We start from the raw sequence: 24,475 nt of genomic DNA on the forward strand, positions 1-24,475 counted from the left end.
CCAATCGCTCAGAAAATAGTCCCTTGACAAGCAGAATTGCCCTAGTGATTTGATTGTTTTAATCAGGTTTGAGAAGTATTTGGCATGATCGTCTTCCCTGGTGCTCGTCATGCTTGATTGAAGCCTTTTTTTTTTTTTTGAAACACTCCTTACAAGTTTCTAGGGTCATGGAGTTGTGGGGGACCCAAGAGAAGGCGTTCAACGTAAGGGAGGTTGCGTTTCACGGCTGCGAGAAGATACTGCCTGATCCATCGCTTCACCCCAAATTCCCTGGGAAAGAGGCCCTTCCAGTTTGACAGTGTGTTCGGTCGTCCTCCGGGGCTTCCCGGAAACCCTCAATGCCATTCATTCCCTTATTCATCCTGGCATGCTCTTGGGGAGCAACTTCCATGTGCCAGATGTTGTGCTGAACTCGAGAATCAGAGACCTCCGGGATCCACACTCGGGGGGGGGGGGTGTTTCTAGAGTGCAGCTGGTGCCGTGGTGGAGTGATTACATTGGACGCGATCAAAAGCCATTCGTTTAAGTTCATGCCCGGGGCTGTGTGTCAGGCATGGTGCTAGTCCTGGGGCTCCAAGGAAGAATTTATCATTACACCGAAGTTGTTTTTATGCCTTGCAACATTCATGGGAAATCTGGCCATTTAATGGTTGGTAATTCTTGACTCGCTGTGCTAGTGTTATGCACAAATAACATGGGGATGCTGTCAGGGAGCCTTAGCCTGGTATAAGAGGTGTCAGGGAAGGCTCCCTGCGGGACAGTATGGTACTTGAACTGATAATTTGAAGGCAAGTGCAATCTACCCAGGCAGGTGGAGAAAGGGGTTCATGATCCAGTCAGAAGCAAGGGCAGGTGCAAGGGTCTGAAAAGTGTGGGCAGCCTCGGGTGTCGGGAGTGTGGCTACGTGACGGGTTGTGTCAGTTTCCTACGGCTGCTCTGGATTGACAGCAGAAATTTCTTCTTTCACCTTTCTGGAGGCTAGAAGTCTGAACTGAGATGCCAGCAGACTTGGTTCCTGCTGGAGGCTCTGAAGGAGAGTTCATTCTACGCCTTTCTCCTAGTTTCTGGTGGCAGTTGGCAACCCTGGATGTTCCTTGGCTTATACCCACGTCACGTTGATAATCTGCTTTTATCTTCACATGATATTTTCCCTGTGTGTCTGTGTCTCTGTGTGTCCCTGTGTGTCTCTGTCTAGATTTGCTTCTTATAAAAACACCAGTTATTGGATTAGGGTCCACCTTCATCGTAACTTGATGACGTCTACAAAGACCCTATTTCCAAATAAGGTTCCATTCACAGGTTCTGGGCTTAGGACTTCAACATGTATTTTAAATTAAAAATTAAAAATTAACATTTATTTATTTTGAGACAGCGAGACAGAGCATGAATGGGCAAGGAGCAGAGACAGAGAGGGACACAGAATCTGAAGCAGGCTCCAAGCTCTGAGCTGTCAGCACAGAGCCTGAAGCAGGGCTTCAACTCATGAGCCTCGAGATCGTGACCTGAGCTGAAGTCACATGCTTAACTGACTGAGCCACCCAGGCACCCCGGGGGTACACATTTTAACCCTGATGGGCAGTGATGAGCAAAGGGAGAAGGGGAAGAAGGAGACATGGGATCAGATTCCAAACGGCCAAGTGTATCACACTACAGAATTCTACTTCATCCTGAACATGACAGAAGGTGCAGGAGGGTTTTACGCAGGGCGGTGACCCAGTTGTGTTTCAGAAAGATTCTCTGGCTCAGTGTAGGAGGCAAAATAGAAGGAGGCATGGAACCCAGTCAGGATGGAAAAGGCTGAGGTGCTACAACAAAGCCTTGATGAAGGCGAATGGGGAGAGAGGAAGGGAAGGCAGTGTGGATTCAGTGGGTCAAAACCATTGTTTCTTGTAGACCTACTGGATGTGTGGGTTGAAAGAGGCACTGAATTACACAGGAAGTTCTTCCCGATGCTTTTCTTACATCCTTCTACACTAGGACTGAACGGCTCTAGAGTGCAGCTTCTCACGGTCTCATTGCACAGTGGGAATCAATTAAACGTCCTCATTTTTAGCCGCTATTCATAGCAATTACTTCTTAAAGTAAATAGCATCGCTTTTTTGCTGTTTTCTCTTGCTATAACATTTCTACAACCAGGGGCAGATCCGGTTTTTGTAGGTCCTCACTCCTGTGAAATTATAAATCTACAACTCTAGTCGGGACTTGGAAAGGGCCCGTGGAAGTGACAGGCTGTGGAACTTCTGTCTCATTAGCTTCTTGGTAGACCACTTCTGTCTACGACACAGGAGGATTCATTGATACGGTACTACATTGGAGCCCAAGGAAACAGTATCCCACTTATTAAAGAACTTTGTACTTACTTGATCATTTGCCTTATTTTATTGTATGCTATGAGCAGCCTGTGAAGTGAGTAGGGAAGCAGCACAGGCGTAGATTTTAATGACTAGTTATGAGCCAGAAATTTAGTCTCAGAGATGTGTCCTCCGCCATCGCATGGTCAATGAATGGCAGAGCACCATTTGGACCTGTATTTTAGCAAATAGCATGCTATCCTCATGATGCCATGCTGCATGGAAACTGAGGTGAGAAGACCAGACTAGGAGCTGGATTTGAATTAGAAAACATCGGGGCACCTGGGTGGCTCAGTTGGTGAAGCGTCCAACTTCAGCTGAGGTCATGATCTCATGGTTCGTGAGTTCAAACCCCTGCACTGAGTTCCATGCTGTCAGCGCAGAGCCCACCCTCAGATCCTCTGTTTCCCCCTCTCTCTGCCTCTCTCTCCCTCTCTCTCTCTCTCTCAAAACAAAAACAAAAACAAAAAAACAACATTAAAAAAAAAAAGAAAACGTTATGTGCCACCAGGAGCTCCTGTAAAGAGGACAATTAGTACAGACTTGGAATTACCTGGAAAGGTGTTTGCATTGATCATATTGGCCTGGTCGTTGCTAATGTCTCGATAAGCTTGTGGTGTGGATGACAGGCTCTTACAGTGTCCCATTTCATTGGCGGAAACTAGACTTGTTTCGATCATCCCATTTATGTTGAGTATTTCTGTTAGGAAGTAAGTTTTTGCCTTTCAGGTGTAGGTTATTTGGAATTGATTTATCTCAGTTCGAAAGTATTCCCTTTTCGATTTCATGGGTGACTTTTTTTTGGCTTGAAATTGATTTTGAATCATATTTTGCCTCTTATTTTATAATCTATAGCTTACCTTCCTTCAGGAAGGATAACACTGACAAGAGGGCAGTGGAGGAATTCATTCTTTATGTGAATATAGCTTTTTTTTTTTTTCTTTTCTGTTTTGGCTTCTATTGTAGATCTATGATCGAATTCTGTCAATCTCCTCTCGAGAGGGTGAGACGGTTGACTTGGATAAACCTGTGATGGCAGAGGGCAATGTGGAAGTTTGGCTTAATTCTCTCTTGGAGGAATCTCAGTCCTCATTACATCTTGTGATTCGCCAGGCAGCTGCAAATATTCAAGAAACAGGTTTCCAGCTGATTGAATTTCTTTCTTCCTTCCCTGCTCAGGTCAGTGTATTAAATTGGAAAATATTTTTTACAGAATAGTCATACTAGATCTCGTACACTGCCTATTGTAAACTACACAACTGATTATAATTTAACTCTGGACCAGTATTAAGATTTTCTTAAGGATTTCTTAATATAGATAAGCTTGAAGGTTTCAGCTACAGATTATTTGGTTATATACATATGTATAAATATAAATAACATCTGACACATGTTTTATAGATACATTTTCTTTATATTTTCTTTAACCTAAAAGGGTTTTCTTTTTCCTGCTGAATCTTTTTAGTAAATAAATCATAACAAAGTACTGAGCGTATGCTTAGCCAGAAAGATGAGAAATGTATTTTAGTGTTAAAATGTAAAAACCGATGTTCTCTTAACTGTTATGATCAATAAAGATTTTGTGGGTACCTACCACATGTAAACCCTGCTAGTTTGAGAAAAACAGGTTTAAGCCATGTCCTTTCCCTTCCAGTAATTTAAAATCTATCTAGGGAGAAATATGACTTAAACAATAAATGATTTAAAATTACAAGGAAAAAATTGTGGACACATCATGAGGTTGTATATGTGTAACTGCCAGGGAACATTATGAATAGAGTTTCCATCGGTTTCCAAACAATGAATCAAGTTGAAATAATCAAGGATGTCCTTACATTTGCATAATAATCACCATCATTCACTATATTGTAATTTCTATTTAAATATATTAATATGTCACACACACTCATAAAGCCTTTTTTTGTTTCCGTAAGGTTGGATTATTAGGAATTCAAATGATATGGACACGGGATTCAGAAGAAGCCCTCAGAAATGCCAAGTTTGATAAAAAAATCATGCAGAAAACCAATCAGTCTTTTCTGGAGCTGTTGAATACATTGATAGGCATCACGACGAAGGATCTGAGTTCCATGGAACGAGTTAAATATGAGACTTTGATTACTATCCATGTGCACCAAAGGGATATCTTTGATGACTTGGTAAATGCTTTATAAATACTATGGCATCTATAGAAAAGCAAACACTGGGCACTATCCGTGTTTACCCACTGGGATTAGTTTGAATGAATTCAAAGGAAAGGTTAGATTCAGGCAAAGGGTCATCTTCCTGATGAGAACTTGTTTGTCAGATTTTTTTTTTCAGTCTTTAAACCAAAATTTCAGTCATATTTTGATGATCTCTTGTTAAGATGTTATTGATCAATTAGACTTTATTTTAGATTCTTTACGTGACCAGTTTGGAAGCTAAACTGCCATGGAACATCCTGAAAAAAGCTTTCATTGGTCTTGTGTTCCTGTTAGTTATTAAAGATTACCAGTCTCTTGCTATGGAAATGACAAGGAACACTGCTAGAAGAATTGGTTCATGCTTCCTTGGAGGCTTTTGGATAAGTCACATCTTTAACAAGTTTCGCTACATTTTATGTCATTGATTGCAAATGGCCTTTCCTAATATGGCTGGTGACATTCAGAGGTCATGCAGATTCTTGCCTTTCAAGAGAAAACAGAGTAGCAAAGGCAGTTTAGTAGTTATGGAAAATAGGAAATGTGAAAAGAAGTGAAATTTGTCCTCTGCTACAAAATAGAACATTAGATAAGAGGCAAAAAGCCCTTATTTTCATAATAACTTTCTGGATCGTGTCTCACCCCGTTATGTGAAAAAAATTATAAAAGATTGGTTGTGACGTAACGGAGAGAAGGACAGCTTATTGAAGCTCTTGTGGTCTAATCTCTCTTAATAGTGAAGCACACTGTTTGCCTCTCTGAGAAATAAAGGGCCCAGGATAATTTTAGATTAATTATTTATCCAAGAAAAATGATGAAAACGGCTTAACATTTTGGTTACAAAACTCAGACAAAAGCGTTACTGGTCAATAACCTGCCATTTGGATGTTAGAAATTTTGGCCCACCGCAAATCCTAGGAAGGATAACGAATGGATTAAAAAACCCCAACATTGTACTTTGTCATAATCACAAGAGATGCCTTTTTCCTAATGAGATTGTTTGATTCTGTCTTTGTATGCCAAAACATTTTTCATCGGTTGTACTTTATGGTTAGGGCTGTGGTTTGGGGCATTTAAGGGTGCAATTTGAAAAGTGAATATCTATTAAAATGTGTCATGCTGTTTACATTGGTGGGCACAACTAGGGGTTCCTCTTGAATTTTCCTATTCCTGTATCTTCTCAAGTGTCCTTTTTGCAGATCAGTCAATGAATGGGTTGGATGGTGATGTAGTTGATATCTCCAAACCAGCCGGGTTGTCTTACATCCCATTATGATCTACGTGAATGCTAATGTGCATATGTAATATAGGTGTTCTCATCTCAGCTCTAACATCTCCCTTTTGCGTTTCAGTGCCACATGCATATCAAGAGCCCTACAGACTTCGAGTGGCTGAAACAGTGCAGATTTTATTTTAACGAAGATTCCGACAAGATGATGATCCACATCACGGATGTGGCTTTCATATACCAGAATGAATTTTTAGGCTGCACTGACAGGCTTGTTATAACTCCACTCACAGACAGGTGATGGAAGGTTCTGTGATCCCACAACCTCTTTCCCTCCACCCACTCCCCTACATTTTTATCCTCCTGAGTCACTCAGGAGATTTCTGCCTCATGTCTCTTTAGGGTTTATAGGCTCTTTTATACCAAAGTCTTTGAAATACGGTATCTTTAGCTTTACCCATGGGTCTTTGCATGGGATTTGGGTTTTTGTGACCGAAACGCTTTGCTTCCTTTGCCTGCAGTCTTAGGGAGGCTAAGTTTAAACGACCTCAGTGGACATCAGCGGGGCAAGAAAAGGAATTAACTGCCGTGTCAATAGGTGCAAATCACAGTTGGCCTTGAGGGTTGCACTGGGGACGGTGGCACCTGCTGTTATTAGAGATGATTAAGATGGTTTCCTAGCAGGAAAGAAATTGAGTATCAATACAGGTGAAAAGTGATGGGGAGGACATTGGCCAGGACGCCTGGAGTTCTCTGTTGTCCTCTGCCTGTTGCGTAGCAACTCTGTTAGCCAGAGCCGCCTTGCGCTTTCCCTGGACTCAGTTTCCTCATCTGTAAGATGAGCCAGTCTGTCTCCAAGAGTCGTTGCGCAGCTCATATTCTGTAATTCACTTAGTCCACTTTGAACTTTGTGGCATCAACTAATTGCATATGTGCTCTGTTCAGGGATGCACTGCCACTTATTTTGGACAAAATGGCTGAGTGTTAAAAGCAGTATTTGGCCTCAGTGGAAGCTGATGGTGAATATCATTTATTTTCATGGAATGAACTTCTGGGCTATTAGATGACACATACTGTCACACCAGGGGCCCCCGGGTGGCTCAGTCAGTTAAGCGTCCAACTTTGGCCCAGGTCATGATCTCACGGTTTGTAAATTCGAGACTGGCGTCAGGCTCTGTGCTGACAGCTCGGAGCCTGGAGCCCGATTCAGATTCTGTCTCCGATTCTCTGTGCCCTTCCCCCCACTTGCACTCTGTCTCTCTCTCTCTCTCTCTCTCTCTCTCTCTCTCTCTCTCTCTCTCAAAAATAAATAAATATTAAAAAAAAAAAAAAGAAGGGGCGCCTGGGTGGCTCAGTCGGTTAAGCGTCCGACTTCGGCTCAGGTCATGATCTCGCGGTCTGTGAGTTTGAGCCCCGCGTTGGGCTCTGGGCTGATGGCTCAGAGCCTGGAGTCTGCTTCCGATTCTGTGTCTCCCTCTCTCTCTGCCCCTCCCCCATTCATGCTCTGTCTCTCTCTGTCTCAAAAATAAATAAACGTTTAAAAAAGATATTTTAAAATAAAAAAAAATGTTCTCACACAAAACATAGAAGTTTGACACAAGCATGTTACTCACATGCTGTTTGATTGTTCTCTCTGCTCATTCCGGATGCTAAATGAAATGCTGACCTTCAACCGAGAGACTTTATTGTCACTCTCCTCCTCTTCATTGTCTTTCGATTCCTCCTTATGCCTGGATTGGAGGTGACTTATACTGGATGCTCTTGGATGTCCTTTTGGAGTGTTTCTCTTTGTTTTGAAGCACAGAGGCAGATAATCACAAAACGTGACCAGTTCCTTGAGACGCTTGTGGCTCAGGCAGTGATTTCACACCTACTGTCTTCTTAGGCTCCCAGCACCCCCCTCCCTCCCTAGCGAAGACCGCCTCTCCTGTCCTGTGGGGAAGATGCCGTCACAGGAGGGGCCGCGCCCTCGGTCCCCACTCACGCCTCGGCTATCCAGGGCACCTGCTCTTGGGCAGTCAGTTCTCTGGATGGATGGTCTGTGCGGCCATCCAAAGCCAACATCCCCACCGCCAGTGATTTCCCTCTCTGGGACAGCATCAGTTTTCACTTCCGGCTGGGTCCTTCTCATCAACTTGCAAATATGCTGTAATTGCTACCGGAAAGAAAATCCTCCTGTGACGCCTCGGCGTTTCTTCCCACGCCTGTGCTCTCATCACAACTCCTTGGAAGCACCCATTTGTCTTTCACCTCTTTTATGTGGAATTCACTCCAGTTGGGCTCTCTGCGTTAGTTTCTTTTTTTCTTTTTTTCTTTTTTTTAATTTTTTTTTCAACGTTTATTTATTTTTGGGACAGAGAGAGACAGAGCGTGAACGGGGGAGGGGCAGAGAGAGAGGGAGACACAGAATCGGAAAAAGGCTCCAGGCTCTGAGCCATCAGCCCAGAGCCCGACGCGGGGCTCGAACTCATGGACCGTGAGATCGTGACCTGGCTGAAGTCGGACGCTTAACCGACCGCGCCACCCAGGCGCCCCTCTCTGCGTTAGTTTCTTACTGATCCCGTGACAGGTCACCACAGACTTAGAAGGTTAAACAACCCAAATTAATGATTTTACAGTCTGTGTGTCAGAGGTCTGACACTCGTCAGCGTGGCTGACTCCCTCCTGGGGCCTGTAAGGGCGAACCCCCTTCCCGTGCTTGCAGGCTGTTGGCAGAATTCGTATCTTGGCCGTGGAGGACGCGAGGCCGGGTTTTCTTGCTGACTGTCAGCTGAAGGCCGTTCCCCGCTTTGGGAGGCTGTACTTTTTCTTGGTTCATCTTCACAGCCGGCAGCGGTGGGTTGAGACCCTTTCAGGCATCGACTCTCCTCTGTCTTCAGTCCTACATCTGACCCGGTCTTCTGCCTCCCTTCTCTCCTCTGAAGGACTCGTGAGATTAGATTGGTCCCGACAGGTGATCCCGGATCATCGCAAGACCTTTGACATCATAGCTGCAAGGTCCCGTTAGTCACTCGAGGCAACCTGTTCACAGGTTCCGGGGATTTGAATGTGGATCTCTTTGGGGTGTAGCTGCCCCTCATACTCTCTGCCTTCTCTGGAAGCTACCATGCAGACGTTTTCTGTTGCTCCGTGTGTTAGTCATTTCTTGTTCTTGTCTTTCCTGACCCGTGAGGGAGCGCCGGTGTGCACAGCTGAGCACTCTGTCCTTTGTGACCCACTGTCGTCACACGGCTTCCAAGACACCACACTGTCCTGGCTCTGTACTGTTCCAGTTGGCCCTTCGTACCCTTGTTCTGCTTCCCCTTTACCTTCCCAGTTTAAGCCCAGAATGTGCCGGGAGTCTTGTCCGTCTACGCTCGCTGCTCAGGTGATCTCCTGTGGCTGCGAGTGTCATCCAGTTGTGGACTCCCCAGTCTGCACCCGGCCCGGGCTTCTCGCCTGAGCTCCAGACACATCTATCCACGTACCTGCCCAACGTGTCCACTCGGATGCTTGCCCGGAATTCACAGTTAACAGCTTTGATCGTCCCCCACAGACGCACCCTCCTTAGTCTTCCTCATCTTAGCAAATGGTGGTTCCGTCCTTGGGTCGCTCAAGCCAAAATGCCTGGAGCATCTCTGATACCTTCCTTTTTCTCTTGCTTTATTATCTCCCCCTCTGTCATCAAGTTTGCTCAGCACCATTCCCAGAATTCACCTGGGATGTGACCACTTTTCACCCATTTGCTGTTACCATGCTGCTCCAAATCACCATAATCTCTAGCGTGGATTCTCGCAACGGTATTTTGACTGGTCTCCCTGCTCCTGCCATTGCCCTGCCCCCCTGCCCCCCTCTGTGGTCTATTCTCAATTCAGACACTGGAAGTCCTATTCTGTCATCTCTTTGCCTCAGTTCCTGCACTTTCTTTTTTTTTTAATTTAAAAAAAAAATTTTTTTTAACGTTTATTTATTTTTGAGACAGAGAGAGACAGAGCATGAACAGGGGAGGGGCAGAGAGAGAGGGAGACACAGAATCGGAAACAGGCTCCAGGCTCCGAGCCATCAGCCCAGAGCCCGACGCGGGGCTCGAACTCACGGACCGCGAGATCGTGACCTGGCTGAAGTCGGACGCTTAACCGACTGCGCCACCCAGGCGCCCCTCCCTGCACTGTCTTTCTATCTCACCCAAAATAAAGTGACCTTATGTGGCATGGCATGATGTGGCCCCAGCTATTCTTCTGTTTCTTCTTCCTCATTCAGCTCCGGCCACTTGCTCCTTAGCTGTTCTAGAACAGCACACTCTTGCTTCGGGGCCCTTGCCCTTACTGTCCCCCTGAGCTGGAACTCTTTTTCCCTTCAGTACTGGCATGGCTTGCTCCCTCACCTTCAGGGCTCTGTTCGAATGTCACCTCAGAGGGCACTTCAGACCCACCACAAGAAGCAGAGACCCCCACACTCCCCCTAGCCCTCCTGACCAACTTTATTGTTTCTGTTTCCTATTTTGGAATAACTTGTTACCTTCCTTTAACATGTCAGCTAAAGAGCTGGCATGGACTTCCTGTGACTTGTTTACTGCCCTTGCAAGAGTGCTGTCACATTATAGGTGCTAAATAAGCATTTCCAGAATGAATGAACGAAATGTTTATTTTCAGAGGCACATCTTTGTGATGAAAAATTTAAATAGTACAAAAGGACATAAAGTTGAAAGTGTGAGAGTAAATTTTTTTCTTTTTTTTTTTTTAACACTTAACAGTTTATTTCCTCTTCTAGAAATTTCAAATGCTAGTATGTCAAAATTCTTTTTAATTTTTACATATAGGTATTGGTAAATTTTTACATTTAATTTACATTTAATTTTTACATATAGGTATTGGTATATAGTCTACAAACTTCTCTGCATCTTAATTCTTTCACTATATTCATTGTCTTGTACATCTTTCTGTATCAAAAAAACTTGAGAACTTTAAATTTTTTTTAAATGTTTATTTTTGAGAGAGAGAGAGAGAGAGAGAGAGAGAGAGAGGACCCATGCGAGCAGGGGAGGGACAGAGACACACACATACACACACACACACACACACACACACACACACACACACACAATCCAAAGCAGGCTCCAGGCTCTGAGCTGTTAGCACAGAGCCTGACATGGGGCTCGAACTCACAAATGGTGAGATCATGACATGAGCCAAAGTTGGATGTTTAACCGACTAAGCCACCCACGCACCCCAGAGAACTTGAGAACTTTAGAAACACAGCAGGTGTCTGTTAAGTATAGAAGTGGAAGTGATTCCAGGGTTTGTTTCAGCCTGTGTCCCCCTCAATGTTCATTTGCTTATTTTTCTTTAACTCTCTTGATTATGGGAGAAGTGAGTTACCTATTTTTTTTTTTTTTTTTTTTTTTGCCGGTCACTGAGATTCCACTGTAAGCATTCCTGCCCTTTTCCCGAAGAATTCCTCACTAAAGTTAATCCTTAAAAAACTCAAAGGGCAGAGGCATTGATATCTCATCAGTCTTTTGCTGACTGCCACGTGGAAAGTCAACAACGTTGGTGGCTGTAGTCTCTGGGAAGCTCAACATCACATGGAGTTGCCATTGTTCCAGATGATAAAATAGTTATTCTAATTCACTAAAAACATATAGTGCCTTTCTCTGAAAGCTCGTGGTGTTTTTTCATGGCCGTTCCCTCCTTCCACTCTGGGCACAAGCAGAGAAGACAGGAATCATTCTACTACACTGTCACTCAGGCAGAGGGCAGCAGGAATCAAAGGCTTATAGAAGTTTCTCATCTGCTTGATAAGAAATGTACACGGGTCTAAACAGAAAACATGTGCCTTTCTCTGAAGTATTCTCACAGCTTCTGTGAATCATACTTGTGTGTTGACCACTGGACTCTGCCCTTAATAGCTGCATCGTCTTGGCCCAGACACCTAAACTCTCTGATTCCCTCCTTTTGGAATCACTGTGTGGACTAGAGGTGACAGATGTAGGTAATGAGGGCCTGGCACTCAGTAAATGTTACTCATTATTATTGTTGCTATGACTATGGTTATTCCCAATCATCAATAACACATTCTTTATCAATGTTTCCTTTTTTTTTTTTTTTGAGAGAGAGAGAAAGAGAGAGCATGAGAGTGAGAGAGTACCAGTGGGGTGGGCAGAGGGGGGAGAAAAGAGAGAATCTTAAGTAGGCTCCATGCCCAGTGCAGAGCCCTATGCAAGGCTCGAGCTCATGACCATGAGATCATGATCTGAGCTGAAATCAAGAGTCAGATGCTTAACTGACTGAGCCACCCAGGTGCCTCTCAATGTTTCCTTCTGTTTCTCCTTAAGTACGTCCTATAATCAGAGTCTATAACTAAACCCCCCAAGAAAAGAAACAAAGAAAAATATGTTCTTGATGCATGTACCATAATTGCATTGGGAAATTTCCCAGCATTTTGCAATCAATACTGTTTAAGAATAGGAACCAAAAGCACTACTGGCTTATATGTGATGAAATGCACGTAGGGTGCTATGAATGTTGGTGACAGATTTGCTTAAATTGCATACCATAATGAGACCCAGGTCATGAGGTTGGTCATTGCTGGTTGAGCATGGTGGTCACATTCTGCATCTCTCTCTCTCTCTCTCTCTCTCTCTCTCTCAAACTCTTGGTGTGATAGAAAGGAATCATATTTTATTTTTATTTTATTATTTCTTAAGTAGGCTACATGCCCAACTTGGGGCTTGAACTCGTGACTGAGATTAAGAGTCTCATGCTCTTCCTCCTGAGCCAGCCAGACACCCCACATTCTGCATCTTTAACTCCAGTAGCTGTTGGGATAGGAGGAACCAGATAGGAGCGTATGGCTGGACGGGCACAAGCCATTTGTTTAGTAAATGTTCATAGAGTCCTAGGTGCCAGGGTTTAGGCAAACATTTGGAAGTACAAATGTGAACTAGACCCAGCTCCTGAGAACAGAGATTTTACGGCAGCCTAGCGGAGAGAGAGAAAACTGCGGAGCAGGCCCCTAGATCACATCAGAGTCCAAATTGTGTTCCTGAATGATGACACTTTTGAAATCAGCAAAGACACTGGAAAGGAAAGCAGGAAAGGGAGGGAGAGAGGTACACATGCATGTAGAATACTCGGGATGGTCAAGTAAACAAGGACATGAAGATTTTCTGGCAGATGCACGCTTGTCTCTGAAAGGCAGGTCCTCGAAGAGCCCGGGTGCCAGCCTAGCAGATGGACAGAAGCCCCACCCCCCAGAGGAAGTAAGGGATAAAGCGCCTGGCTTGCCTGCTCATTTTCCGCACGAATAGGATTACTTCTTTTAGGCAACCTAACAACTTACTACTGCTTCAGTTCAAATATAAACCCAAACGGTCCCAGTTATAAAGAGGGTTTGCAAGACAGAGTAGCTGGGGGTCAGAGCTCTCGGAGATTTATTTCTTACCCTGGCGGGGTGGACGTGTTCTCGAGCCGGGCAGCTGAGGGCTTGCCGCCAGACAGGTAGCCTCGGATCTCGGCTCTGCTACCACGATCTCGAGAGAAGTAATTCCATCTCTGTGAGCCTTTCTCCTGATCTATAAGGTGGGAAAAACAACAGTAGCTTCCCTGCAGGATTCTCTGGGCTTAAGCGAGATAATGTAGGTGGAGCACAACGTGTTAACTATTTTTAGACACTGCTCCGCAAGGGATGACAAAAGTGCAAGGCGGGAAATAAAACTTTGAATTAAAAGGCAAAATCAGAGTGAGCTTGGGCGTCCTCCTGTATTGTCCTCTCCATTTCCAGGCTCCATATACATTCACGGCTAAGTCATTTACTTGCCTTTTTAGGAACCCACTTCCAATGACATACAGACTCTGGAGGACCTCTGGTTGGTGTGCTTGCTGTTTATTCCCACCTTTCACATTGGACTATCACTTGATTTCCTTTGAAGTTTTTTTCAAGTCCAGGTGAATTCTTTATAGAGTTCGCTGTAGGAAAGCCCTCAACTTCATCACTTTGTAGATTCATCACTTTGACAGCACTGGGTGATGCTGGAGAATTGAGTGATTCATCAGTGAGTTATCAGGGTAGTTTTTTCCTTCCCAGGCACTCTTGTATTTCCTCATCAGAGTCTTTTATTTGTTAATATCATGTGATAAGAGATAATAGAAGGTATGTGCAAGGTACAGTAGGCACTCCCAGAAATAGATTGAAGATATGATTATTTAGCAATGTGTGATTTGTCTCATGTGATCATTTGTACCCAAGTACATCAAATTATTGACTCTTAGATTCCCAGAAGGGAATTGATCTAATGGTTCCCAATCTGTTTCATAGAACACTATTCTCTAGATGTTGGTAGATTTCTGTGAAAAACGTTGCCAAGTAAGTTTTGGAAATGCTGTGTACTATTTTTTCACACTCGGAGAATCTCACGCTGTACGTTGTCATGAGAAAGCCTGTTGAAACTTTTTAAGAGTTTTCAAACTGAGTTAACCATAGGCCAGCCCCTCCTTTTTCCTTAACAAATATCCATAAGGAAAGTGTATATTAGGGTGCAGTTTTGGAAATGCTATGTAGGGACAGTGGCTTAAATTTTCCATTTTTAAGTCTTGTGCGCAGTTCATTTTACTGTGATGTCCCAGAAGTGTCATCTAGGTGCCGGGGGGCATGGTTCTAGTGATGTCTCTATTCCTCCAGGTGTTATATCACGTTGGCTCAAGCTCTGGGAATGAGCATGGGAGGAGCTCCCACTGGACCCGCAGGAACAGGAAAAACAGAAACTACGAAAGATATGGGTCGATGTCTCGGGAAGTATGTCGTGGTTTTCAATTGTTCCGACCAGATGGATTTCCGAGGACTTGGACGGATTTTTAAAGGTGAGGGTTATATTTCTTATTTGATGAGAAATTTAAAGCTAAGGTAGAATATCTGGTTAAGATTTATTTTGGGGGGCATCTGCGTGGCTCAGTCGGTAAAGCATCCAACTTCGGCTCAGGTCATGATCTCGCGGTCTGTGAGTTCGAGCCCCGCATTGGGCTCTGTGCTGACAGCTCAGAGCCTGGAACCCGCTTCAGATGCTGTGTCTCCCCCTCGCTCTGCCCCTCCCCTGCTCATGCTTTGTGTCTCTCTCTCAATAATAAATAAACGTTAAAAAAAAGATTTATTTTTCAACAACTGGCTGTATTTCAGTGTCATTTTTCAACTTTGTACAACTTTTTGGAAAATCCAAATCTTAACCACTCTTGTGTGGATCAAATGTCAACATCACTTGCCATTGTAATGTTCCTTTATCCCTGCAGGTTGGCTGTTTACAGATAGAGCGCCATATTGTGAGTTATTTCGGGGGCACTTTATGCATAATCTATTTGTTCAAGGTTATTTTTGAGCAGACTTATCTCTGGCTTGTCTTGGCAGCTGCAAAATGCTCTTTTCCTTGGCTTTCCGAAATTATATACTAATTGGATTTTCTATTTAATTTCCCTTCGAAGGATTAGCACAGTCTGGATCCTGGGGTTGTTTTGATGAATTTAACCGTATCGATTTACCAGTTCTGTCAGTGGCAGCCCAGCAAATTTCCATTATTCTGACATGTAAAAAGGAGCGCAAAAAGTCTTTTATTTTTACCGATGGAGATAATGTGACTATGAACCCTGAATTTGGACTTTTCCTGACCATGGTAAGGAACCACAAGAAGAGCTGCTGAATTTCAGCCTTCATCTCACAGCTTTCATGCATTTCCCTCGTCTTAGGTCACTTATTTTTCATGAATGGAAATTGCGACAGTAATTTTAACTGCTGTGTGAAGGCCTTTGGTGTTAAACAAAGCTCATGTTAATAACTTGTGATGTAGTCTCTCCAGTTAAAAGGAGAGTGAGATATGTAAATGAGTTCTTCGGTTGTCAGTCCAGATTTGTTGTGTGGACATAATGAATCTTTTAGTGCCGTGCTAATGTGTGTGTGTTGCCCCATGACTGTGTCATTCATCTGTGGGTCTTATTTTCTGTACAGAATCCTGGCTATGCTGGACGGCAGGAGCTTCCTGAAAACTTGAAGATTAACTTCCGCTCCGTGGCCATGATGGTGCCTGACCGACAGATTATCATCAGGGTGAAGTTGGCTAGTTGCGGCTTCATTGACAACGTCGTTTTGGCCAGGAAGTTTTATACTCTCTACAAGCTGTGTGAGGAGCAGCTTTCTAAGCAGGTGTGATGTTCTGAAAGTCTCTCTGGACTTATGCATACTTAGTTTTTCTATTCAGTGAGATTTGCTCATTTCGAAAAATTGTAGACTGGGGTTGTTGACAGATTACCTTATGGATACAAAGTACAAAGTTGTATCGTTATGAAATCAATTTTATATGCATAGTTTCCTGAAGTACATTTAAGTAAATTAATATTTACAGCATAAAAATGAGATGAGTACTATCTGAACTGATTTAAGAGCCAAAGAATTATAAATATTAATACTTGCTCTTTATCCCACCTGTACATTAATCATAATATGTGTTGTGCGTCCTCATGGTTTTCAGGAACCTCTCAATCATTTACTCCTCTTACTTCCAATATCTTCCACATATTGGGCCAAGCTTTGCCAATTGTCTATTTTATCTATGGTAACTTCTTTGCTAAGTTTTCTGTACTGTTTAGCGTAGCAGGTTCTGACATCATGCAGCTTTGCAGTTAAGAGGCATGAGATTACTCATGTATTACTTTTGTGTTAGTTTGGTGTTATCTGTTGCTGTGTGACAACGGCTCCACCAACTTACTGGTTTAAAACAATACACAATTTATTGTTTCATGGTTTCTGTAGGTCAGGAGTCCTGGTACATCTTGGCTGGATTCTCTACTTAGAGGGTAGCAAGGTCTTGGCTCCCTGTTTGGAGAAGGATTTACTTCTAAGCTCACTCACGTTGTTGGCAGAATTCTGTTACTTGAGGTTGAAAGACTGAGGGATTCTGTTTCTTGCTGGCTGTCAGCTGGAGAAGGCCACCTCAGTTCCTGCAGGCTGAATGCCATTCTTTGCCACATGGGATCCCCCAACACGGCCACTTGCCTTCTCAAAGTCAGCAAGGGAAAAAGGTTCTGGCAAGATGAGTGCTATGGTCTTGTATTAGGATTCTCTAGAGAAACAGAACCAATAGGATATATGTGTATATACCTGTAAGGAAATTTATTATAAGGTATTGGCTCACAGTTATGGAGGTAGAGAAGTTCCATGATCTGTTGTCTGTAAGCTGGAGACCAGCTGATGGTGTAGTTTGAAGGGTTGATGGTATAGATTCTAGTCCAAGTCTGAAGGCCAGACAACTAGGAGCATTGAGGACAGCGGTGGTTGATATCCCAGCCTAGCAGTAGGGCAGAGCAAGCAAATCCATCCTTTCTCCACCTTTTTGTTCTACTGGGGTCCTCAGCACTTGAATGGTGCACGCTTACATGGGGGAGGGCCATCTTCTTTACTCAGTCTACCAGTTCAAATGCTAATCTCTTCCAGAAACATCTTTGGAGACACACCCACAAATAACGTTAATCAGCTCTCTGGGCATCTTGTGACCCAGTCAAACTGACACATAAAATTAACCATCACACATCTTATGTAATGTGACCACATGAACACATACACAGAAATCACATATGGCCAGTCATTGTTGCTATATTATATTGGTTAAAACAAGCCTAGCTCCTACCACACTCAAAGGGAAAAGATTATGCAAGGACACAGACACCAGGAGGTGGGGATCATCCCACAAATTTCTGGGACATATAAAAATTACTGAAAGAATACACTAAATAATAATACACTGCAATAAACATAAAACTATAACACAAATAAAATCTCTTAACATATATAATACTTTGGTACCTCTCTACTCTAGTCTCCATTCCAAACTTCTTTGACTCTAGATTATTTTTTTATACCCCCAAACTCAGTTAAATTACTTTCCCACTGAAAATGCTCTTTGTTTCTTCTGCTTATTGAAGCCTTTACTCACCCATTCTCCTTTTTTCTTCTGTCAAAGAAATATTTTTCCATGCTGTTTCTTGCATGTAGAAAACTCCCACATCACTGGCTCCTGTCTCCTTCTTCTCTACTGTTTCGTTTCTACTTTTCTTCATGCCAACAGCCCTGCTCACAGGTCGTTGTCATGAAATGAGCCAACGTGCCCGTAACAGTTGGCCCCGTGCTGATCTCTGGGTGAACATTCTATGAATCTCACTTCATGCCCACAGATTTAACTGAGTCCAGCTCTGAGAAATTTTCCTTAATTCCACACATCAGCACTTTCAAGTCATGGTTACTTTTTAGCGAGTTTCCTCATATTTTTACCTTTTTACCTCTATTCGAATTTAAACTCCTTGAAGGCAGGAACTCAGTCCAAATATTTTTATGTGCTCCATCCTCCAAATGATTTGTCTGAAGTGAGGCGTACTGCTCCCAGTTACCTTAGCCCCTAATTGTTTTTTTTTTCTATGTGGTAAAGCATATATAACATTAAATTTGCCATCTTCACTGTTCGTAAATGTACAGTTCAGTAGTATTCAGGATACTTACAATGCTATGAAACTGATCTCCATAACGTTTTCATCTTGCAAAACTCTGTACCCATTAAATAGAAATTCTTCTCTTGCTGCTCTCTCAGCCCCTGATGACCAACAGCCTACTTGTTTCCATGCATCTTCCTACTTTAGATACCTCATGTAAATGGGATTGTAAGCATTTGTCTTTTTTGACTGGCTTATTTTGCTTAGCATAATGTCCTCTCGGTTTACCCGTGGTGTAGGATATGGCAGGATTTGCTTCCTTTTTATGACTGAAGAAAGGATGCCACATTTTCATTTTCCTGTTCATCTGAAGGTGGGCATTTGGGTTGCTTCTGTCTCTTGGCTGTTGTGAATACTGTTGCTGTCATTATGGGTGTGCAACTGCCTCTTTGAGATCCTGCTTTCAATTATTTGGATATATACTCAAAAGAGGGGTTTCTGGATCCTATGGTGGTTCTATTTTCAATTTTTTGAGCAACTGGCATACTGTTTTCCATAGTGGTTAGATAATCAGTTTTTAATTATTCACTTTATAGGTGATAAAATTTGTTATGATTTGAGCTTTTACAGGTATGTATCAAGGGAATAACAAAGCTAGGGCTTGGCTTTCTGGTTTGTCCTTATTTTTCCCCGCTCTAGGTAATCCTAGAATAGGACTACTTTTCTTCCTTCTTAAAACCTGTCTTTTAGCCTATCAGTGTGTGTGTGTATGTATATATACACACATTGCTGGTTCAGAGTTTTAGCTTTAGAGATATGAGGACATTTTCCTATGGATGACTGATTAAGAAGAGGCTCAGGGAGACGTGTATACTCTAAGAGGAAATTCTCCCTGTCAAGATATATTTATTAGCTCTGATCTAAGGGCTTAAATTAGTGATTGTCCATGAGAGAACTCTTTTGGATATTCTCAGTTTGCTCTAAAAATACATACTGATAAAAATTTATTGCTTCACTAACTACACTTTTTTTCTAAAGGAAAATTAGCATTTATTCGTTATTGTGAAGAGGTATTTTGTCAAGTTTGTATCGTTTTCATGCACAAGTTAATATTGAAAATAAGCCCACTGTATCTCACATTCTTCAGGTACATTATGATTTTGGTCTGCGGAACATTCTGTCAGTTCTGCGAACGCTGGGAGCCGCAAAAAGAGCCAACCCCACAGATACGGAATCAACAATCGTCATGCGTGTTCTGCGAGACATGAATCTTTCTAAACTAGTAAGATTCACAGATGGAAATGTTCCACCAACTTAGATATCAGTTCAGCTAACTAAGCACAAATGAGATTTAGAAATATTTATTTAAAATACTCATTTAAAATGCTTAATAATCAGCCAAAGTGCTGGAGAGCCTAACTTTAGACTTTTTCAGACGTTGCTTTTGTGGTAACTCATATCTAGTCTAACATATGCCTATTTCGATAGAATTCAAATGGATTTTTAAAAATCCACATGTTAAGTTTCCAAATACCTTGAAATACTTTTGGGTTTTAGAGTTAAATCTCACCTTCTTTAAAGTCTGTAGAACCCAGCAGGAAGTTATATGTAAATTTAACAAGTGTGTAATTTCACACTCTCTCATTTCATAGGTGAGACTGAAAATCAATTGTTCAGTGTCAGTGAATCTATGTACAGGGTGACAGATGGTATATTTTATTTCAAAATAAAAGGGTGGAGCAAATTCCAATTCATGAATTTGTTACTATCTCTTATTTCAATTATTATTTTTAAAATTTCAATTAGAAATTGTAGGTTATGTGGTAATTCCCCGAACTGATTATTATTTTATGGAGAGGTTGTCATATGGGCACTATTTTCTTTTCTTTCATCTCCTTCCTTCATTTTCTTCTCTTCTTCCTCCCTTTTCCTCTCCCTTTCTTTTCTAAAATAATTTTTAATTTATGGGAAACATGAGGAAAATATTCTTCAACTTCAATGAAGGTGATATTTTACTTATTATCATAAAATAATTTGGTGTGCTCAGCATTTTCAGTTTATCTGTGCATTGTTATGATTGTGCCAAAATAGTTGGTCCAGTTTCTCTTTCTTTTCTCTCTTAGATTGATGAAGATGAACCCTTATTTTTGAGTTTGATTGAAGATCTCTTCCCAAATATTCTTCTGGACAAAGCAGGTTACCCCGAACTGGAAATGGCGATTAGTAGGCAGGTAATGTATCTCTAAGGACATCCAGCTCTGCCCGTGTCTCTTTCATCTGAATTTCATGGGTGTCAGGTGGAGCTGATGTATTGCAGATCCGTGTGTTTCAAGAACAACACCCAAGATGATGGCTACTGTTTTAGGAGAGGCTGTTACACGCCATTGACGGAGCTTCTCCAGCCAGACAGTCTCCTGCTGTCCCACAAGCACATCTAGTTGGCCACATGTTAGTGGGCCCACGATGGATGGAAAACATTCCACACCAGATTCTGAAATGAAGTATGATGAGCGAGCAGGGCGAGTGGGGCTCAGCTGGCTGGCGAGTCTTCCTCGACTTGGCTTTGTCTGTGGCCCTGGTGCTTCCACATGGCTTTGATCTCTGGACTCCCGCCCTGAAGTGTCACTCACAATGATCTCACGTGGCTCCTCAACTGTCATTCTTTTCCCCCAGGCCTAGGATCACCTGTGATTTCTTGCTTAGGCTCTGGGGATCTGCCATGTTATGTGAGGCATTAGGTGTCTGGATTTCCTATGAGACTTGGTGCAGCTGTACGTTTTTCTAGTTTTCCTAGGAATGAAGACGAGTCATGTAAACCTTGTGCCACAGTTTACTTTCCTGCAAAGAAGAGTTTGGGGGAAGAAAAGTTTTATAGAAATAGTGATTGGCTCACATTTATAAAGTACATTTCAATTTGTTTAAGATATTTGTTAACAAAAATCAAATACGGTAGTACTTAATGGATATTTTCCTTTTAAAAATCAAGATACAAAAATCAATCTGATCAGGTAAGAGTGATAATTCATTTTGCAAATGAATCGTCATCCTATGGCTGAATTAATTGTCTGAAAAGCTTAGTATAAAGTAATTTATAAGGTGACTAACGTTAGCATAGTTTGTAGCATATGAAAAATCTGAAGAGCATATACATAGCATGAAATGACATGTGATTATTATCCAACAGTTATTTAAATAAAAATAAAAACATCATTTATAGTGGGGTTAAGCGTAGCATGATGGTTAAGAGCATGGACCATGGAGCTTAGTTTCTTGGGTTCGGATTCCCACTCTGTAACTTTACAAGTAATAATCTTGGGTAAATTGCTTGGCTTCTCTGTGCCTCAGTTTCCTTCTCTGTAAAAGAAAGATAGTGACAGTACTAATCTTGTAGTGTTATTATGAATATTGAACTTAGACTAGTGTTTGGCAGAATAACTTTCATGTGTGTGTTTGACAGATAAAAACTCAGTAGATTTATAGACAGTTTGAGTTTTAGATGGAATTTCAGTCAACTTGGTGTGCTACCAAGTTTTCCAGTTATTAAATATCACCTTTTAAATTAAACATTTAAAATACATTTTGATACATGAGTCTTTATTCTTAAGTTGCTCCTAAGACATATATTCAAGGATGTATTAATATAAATGTATTTAATTCCCAAAGGCAAATGCAGAGGTTTCTTATTGCCTTGGGATAACATTTTGAATATTCAACCTATGGTCTTTGCATATATATATATATATATATATATATATATATATATATATTTTTATGCCATATATATACAAATTTTTTATTTTAAGTAAACTCCACGCCACACATGGGGCTCAAACTTATAACCCTGAGATAAAAAGTCACATGCTCCACTGACTGGGCCTGCCAGGCACCCCAGCAATATATTGTTCATTGTAGTAAAATATATAATTTAAAATTTAGCATTTTAATCATTTTTAAGTATACTGTTAAGTGGCATTAAGTACATTTCACATTATTGTGCAAAACGTCGTCACCACCCATGTTCAGCACTTTTTTCACCTCCCCGAACTGAAACTCCATGCCTGTTAAATAGTAACTATCTTTCCTCTATCCCCCTCCTCAATGTCTGTGCTTAGTTTGAGCGCAGTGGAAGGTCCAGATTGCTGTCGATGTGGCCCAATGTGGGGCTTTGTTTATGTTTTCAGGTTGAAGAAGCTGGTTTAATTAACCATCCTCCTTGGAAACTGAAAGTTATCCAGCTGTTTGAGACACAGAGAGTGCGACACGGAATGATGACCCTGGGGCCCAGTGGAGCGGGGAAGACCACTTGTATCCACACCTTGATGAAAGCCATGACAGGTAAGGGGGTGGTCAAGCTGTGTTGCTCCGGGCAACACGTTTAAATCACTGTGACACATTTGGATGCTCCAAGAGGGACATGCTCTACTGATTATTGGGCACATTTTAGAGATAGTGTATTATAATAATGAGCTGGAGGGGAAAACTTCTTTGCAGCTTTATTGAGATATAACTGACACATAGTATTGGATAAGTTTCATGTGTACAGTGTATTGATTTGAAGCAATTGTATGTTGCAGAATGATTACCACCATTAGCTTTGACCCCCATCTCGTCACACAGTTACTTTCCATTTCTTTTTTGTGGTGAGAACATTTAAGATCTACTCATCTAGCAACTTGTTCAATCATATGATACAGTGTAATTAGCTATGATCATGATGCTATATGTACGTTATGCTATAATGTATGTCAGATCCTCATCCTTGTGAATCTTTTAACTGGAAGTTTGTACTCTTTGTCCGATATCTCTCCATTTCCCTACACCTTAACCCCTGGTAACCACCATTCTACAATCTGTTTTCCAGGGTTTAATTTTTTTTTAATTTTTTTTTTTTAATTTTTTTTTTCAACGTTTATTTATTTTTGGGACAGAGAGAGAGAGCATGAACGGGGGAGGGGCAGAGAGAGGGAGACACAGAATCGGAAACAGGCTCCAGGCTCTGAGCCATCAGCCCAGAGCCCGACGCGGGGCTCGAACTCACGGACCGCGAGATCGTGACCTGGCTGAAGTCGGACGCTTAGCTGACTGCGCCACCCAGGCGCCCCCTTTTTTTTTTTTTAGATTTTTTTTCAATGTTTATTTATTTTTGGGACAGAGAGAGATCATTTTTTTTTTTAGATTCCATACATAAATGGTACCATACAGGGTTTATCTTTCCCTGTGTGACTGACTTCATTTAGCATGACATTCTCGAGGTTCATCCGTGTCGTCATGTCATTGTAAATGGCAGGATGTCCTTCTTGCGTGTGGTTGAATTATATATATATATATGTCACATTTCCTGAATTCTTTCTCTTATTAATGGGCATTTACATCATTTCCGTGTCTTAACTTCTATGAATAATGCTGCATGAAAACAAATTTTAAACAGTGACTTTATGTACTGTGTTATGTGTTTTACTTATGTTATGTCATTTAATTTTCACCATGATCTTGAGATGTGGCTCTGACCATCCCCATTTTGTACAAAAATGTCAAGCTTCAAGTTCAGAAATGCTACAGGTTGTGAAGACAGTAAGGTCAGGGCCCACTAATGAAAAACCCGGACGTTTCCCATTATAACATGGTACTTCCCAATGAGTTAATACAATGTGCTACCTCTCAGTAAATTAAAAAAAATAATTTCAATTTCAACTCCCCAAATCATCCTAATCGTAAACTAATTTCCCACCAAGAATCAGATATTTTTCTGGTGAAGTTCAAGAGATGCCTTTAATTCCCAGATCTCCCTTAGCCTTATATCTAATTCCCTACCTAGCCCAAGGTCATCCAAAGATTATGGGCATTGCCACGTTTGTGACTATCCCTGTATTTTCTGATTGGACATTGATGTTTCCCATACTAAAAGTACTGTGTAGGCAGCTCTGAGCCATGGCAGATTTGAGTCCCAAAATTTCACAGAACTTCAGCCGTTGGATTGCATCACACATGGTCCCACGGGGAAAAGGTGCCTGGCTGGGTTTCCAGTCCACTCATGAAACTCCAGTGCACTGATGCTGAGTTGTGGTGGTGGAGACTGCTCTGTGTTTGCTCTAGGGACCTGCACGTGTTGGGTTTAGTCTTGGTGTCCTCAGCTAGGGGGCAAAGTGAGTTCTGTACGTTAAGACTCCAGCACGGAGTGTTCACACTGAGACAGAATTGTGCTCTCAGCTCTCACTTACCTTTGCCAAAACTGAGAGCACACACCTGCAAGACTTACCGTGCGGTTTTCATGTG

General features: G+C 42.1%; 1 protein-coding gene across 1 annotated transcript in view; it reads left to right on the forward strand.

Moving 5' to 3' along the window:
* The window catches only part of DNAH5 (dynein axonemal heavy chain 5), a 231,275-nt gene that overhangs the window by 83,494 nt on the left and 123,306 nt on the right, over positions 1–24,475 (forward strand). Inside the window, exons 33-41 of the mRNA XM_047077331.1 lie at positions 3,318–3,530; positions 4,286–4,510; positions 5,887–6,059; positions 14,421–14,599; positions 15,212–15,399; positions 15,732–15,926; positions 19,350–19,484; positions 20,326–20,433; positions 22,384–22,537. Coding sequence (XP_046933287.1) covers positions 3,318–3,530; positions 4,286–4,510; positions 5,887–6,059; positions 14,421–14,599; positions 15,212–15,399; positions 15,732–15,926; positions 19,350–19,484; positions 20,326–20,433; positions 22,384–22,537 — 1,570 coding nt within the window. The remainder of the gene's footprint in view (positions 1–3,317; positions 3,531–4,285; positions 4,511–5,886; positions 6,060–14,420; positions 14,600–15,211; positions 15,400–15,731; positions 15,927–19,349; positions 19,485–20,325; positions 20,434–22,383; positions 22,538–24,475) is intronic.

This window comes from Lynx rufus, unplaced genomic scaffold, assembly GCF_022079265.1.
Source record: "Lynx rufus isolate CCGP_SWC_20201006 ecotype Redwood Valley unplaced genomic scaffold, mLynRuf1.p SCAF_1, whole genome shotgun sequence".
NCBI lineage: Eukaryota > Metazoa > Chordata > Mammalia > Carnivora > Felidae > Lynx > Lynx rufus.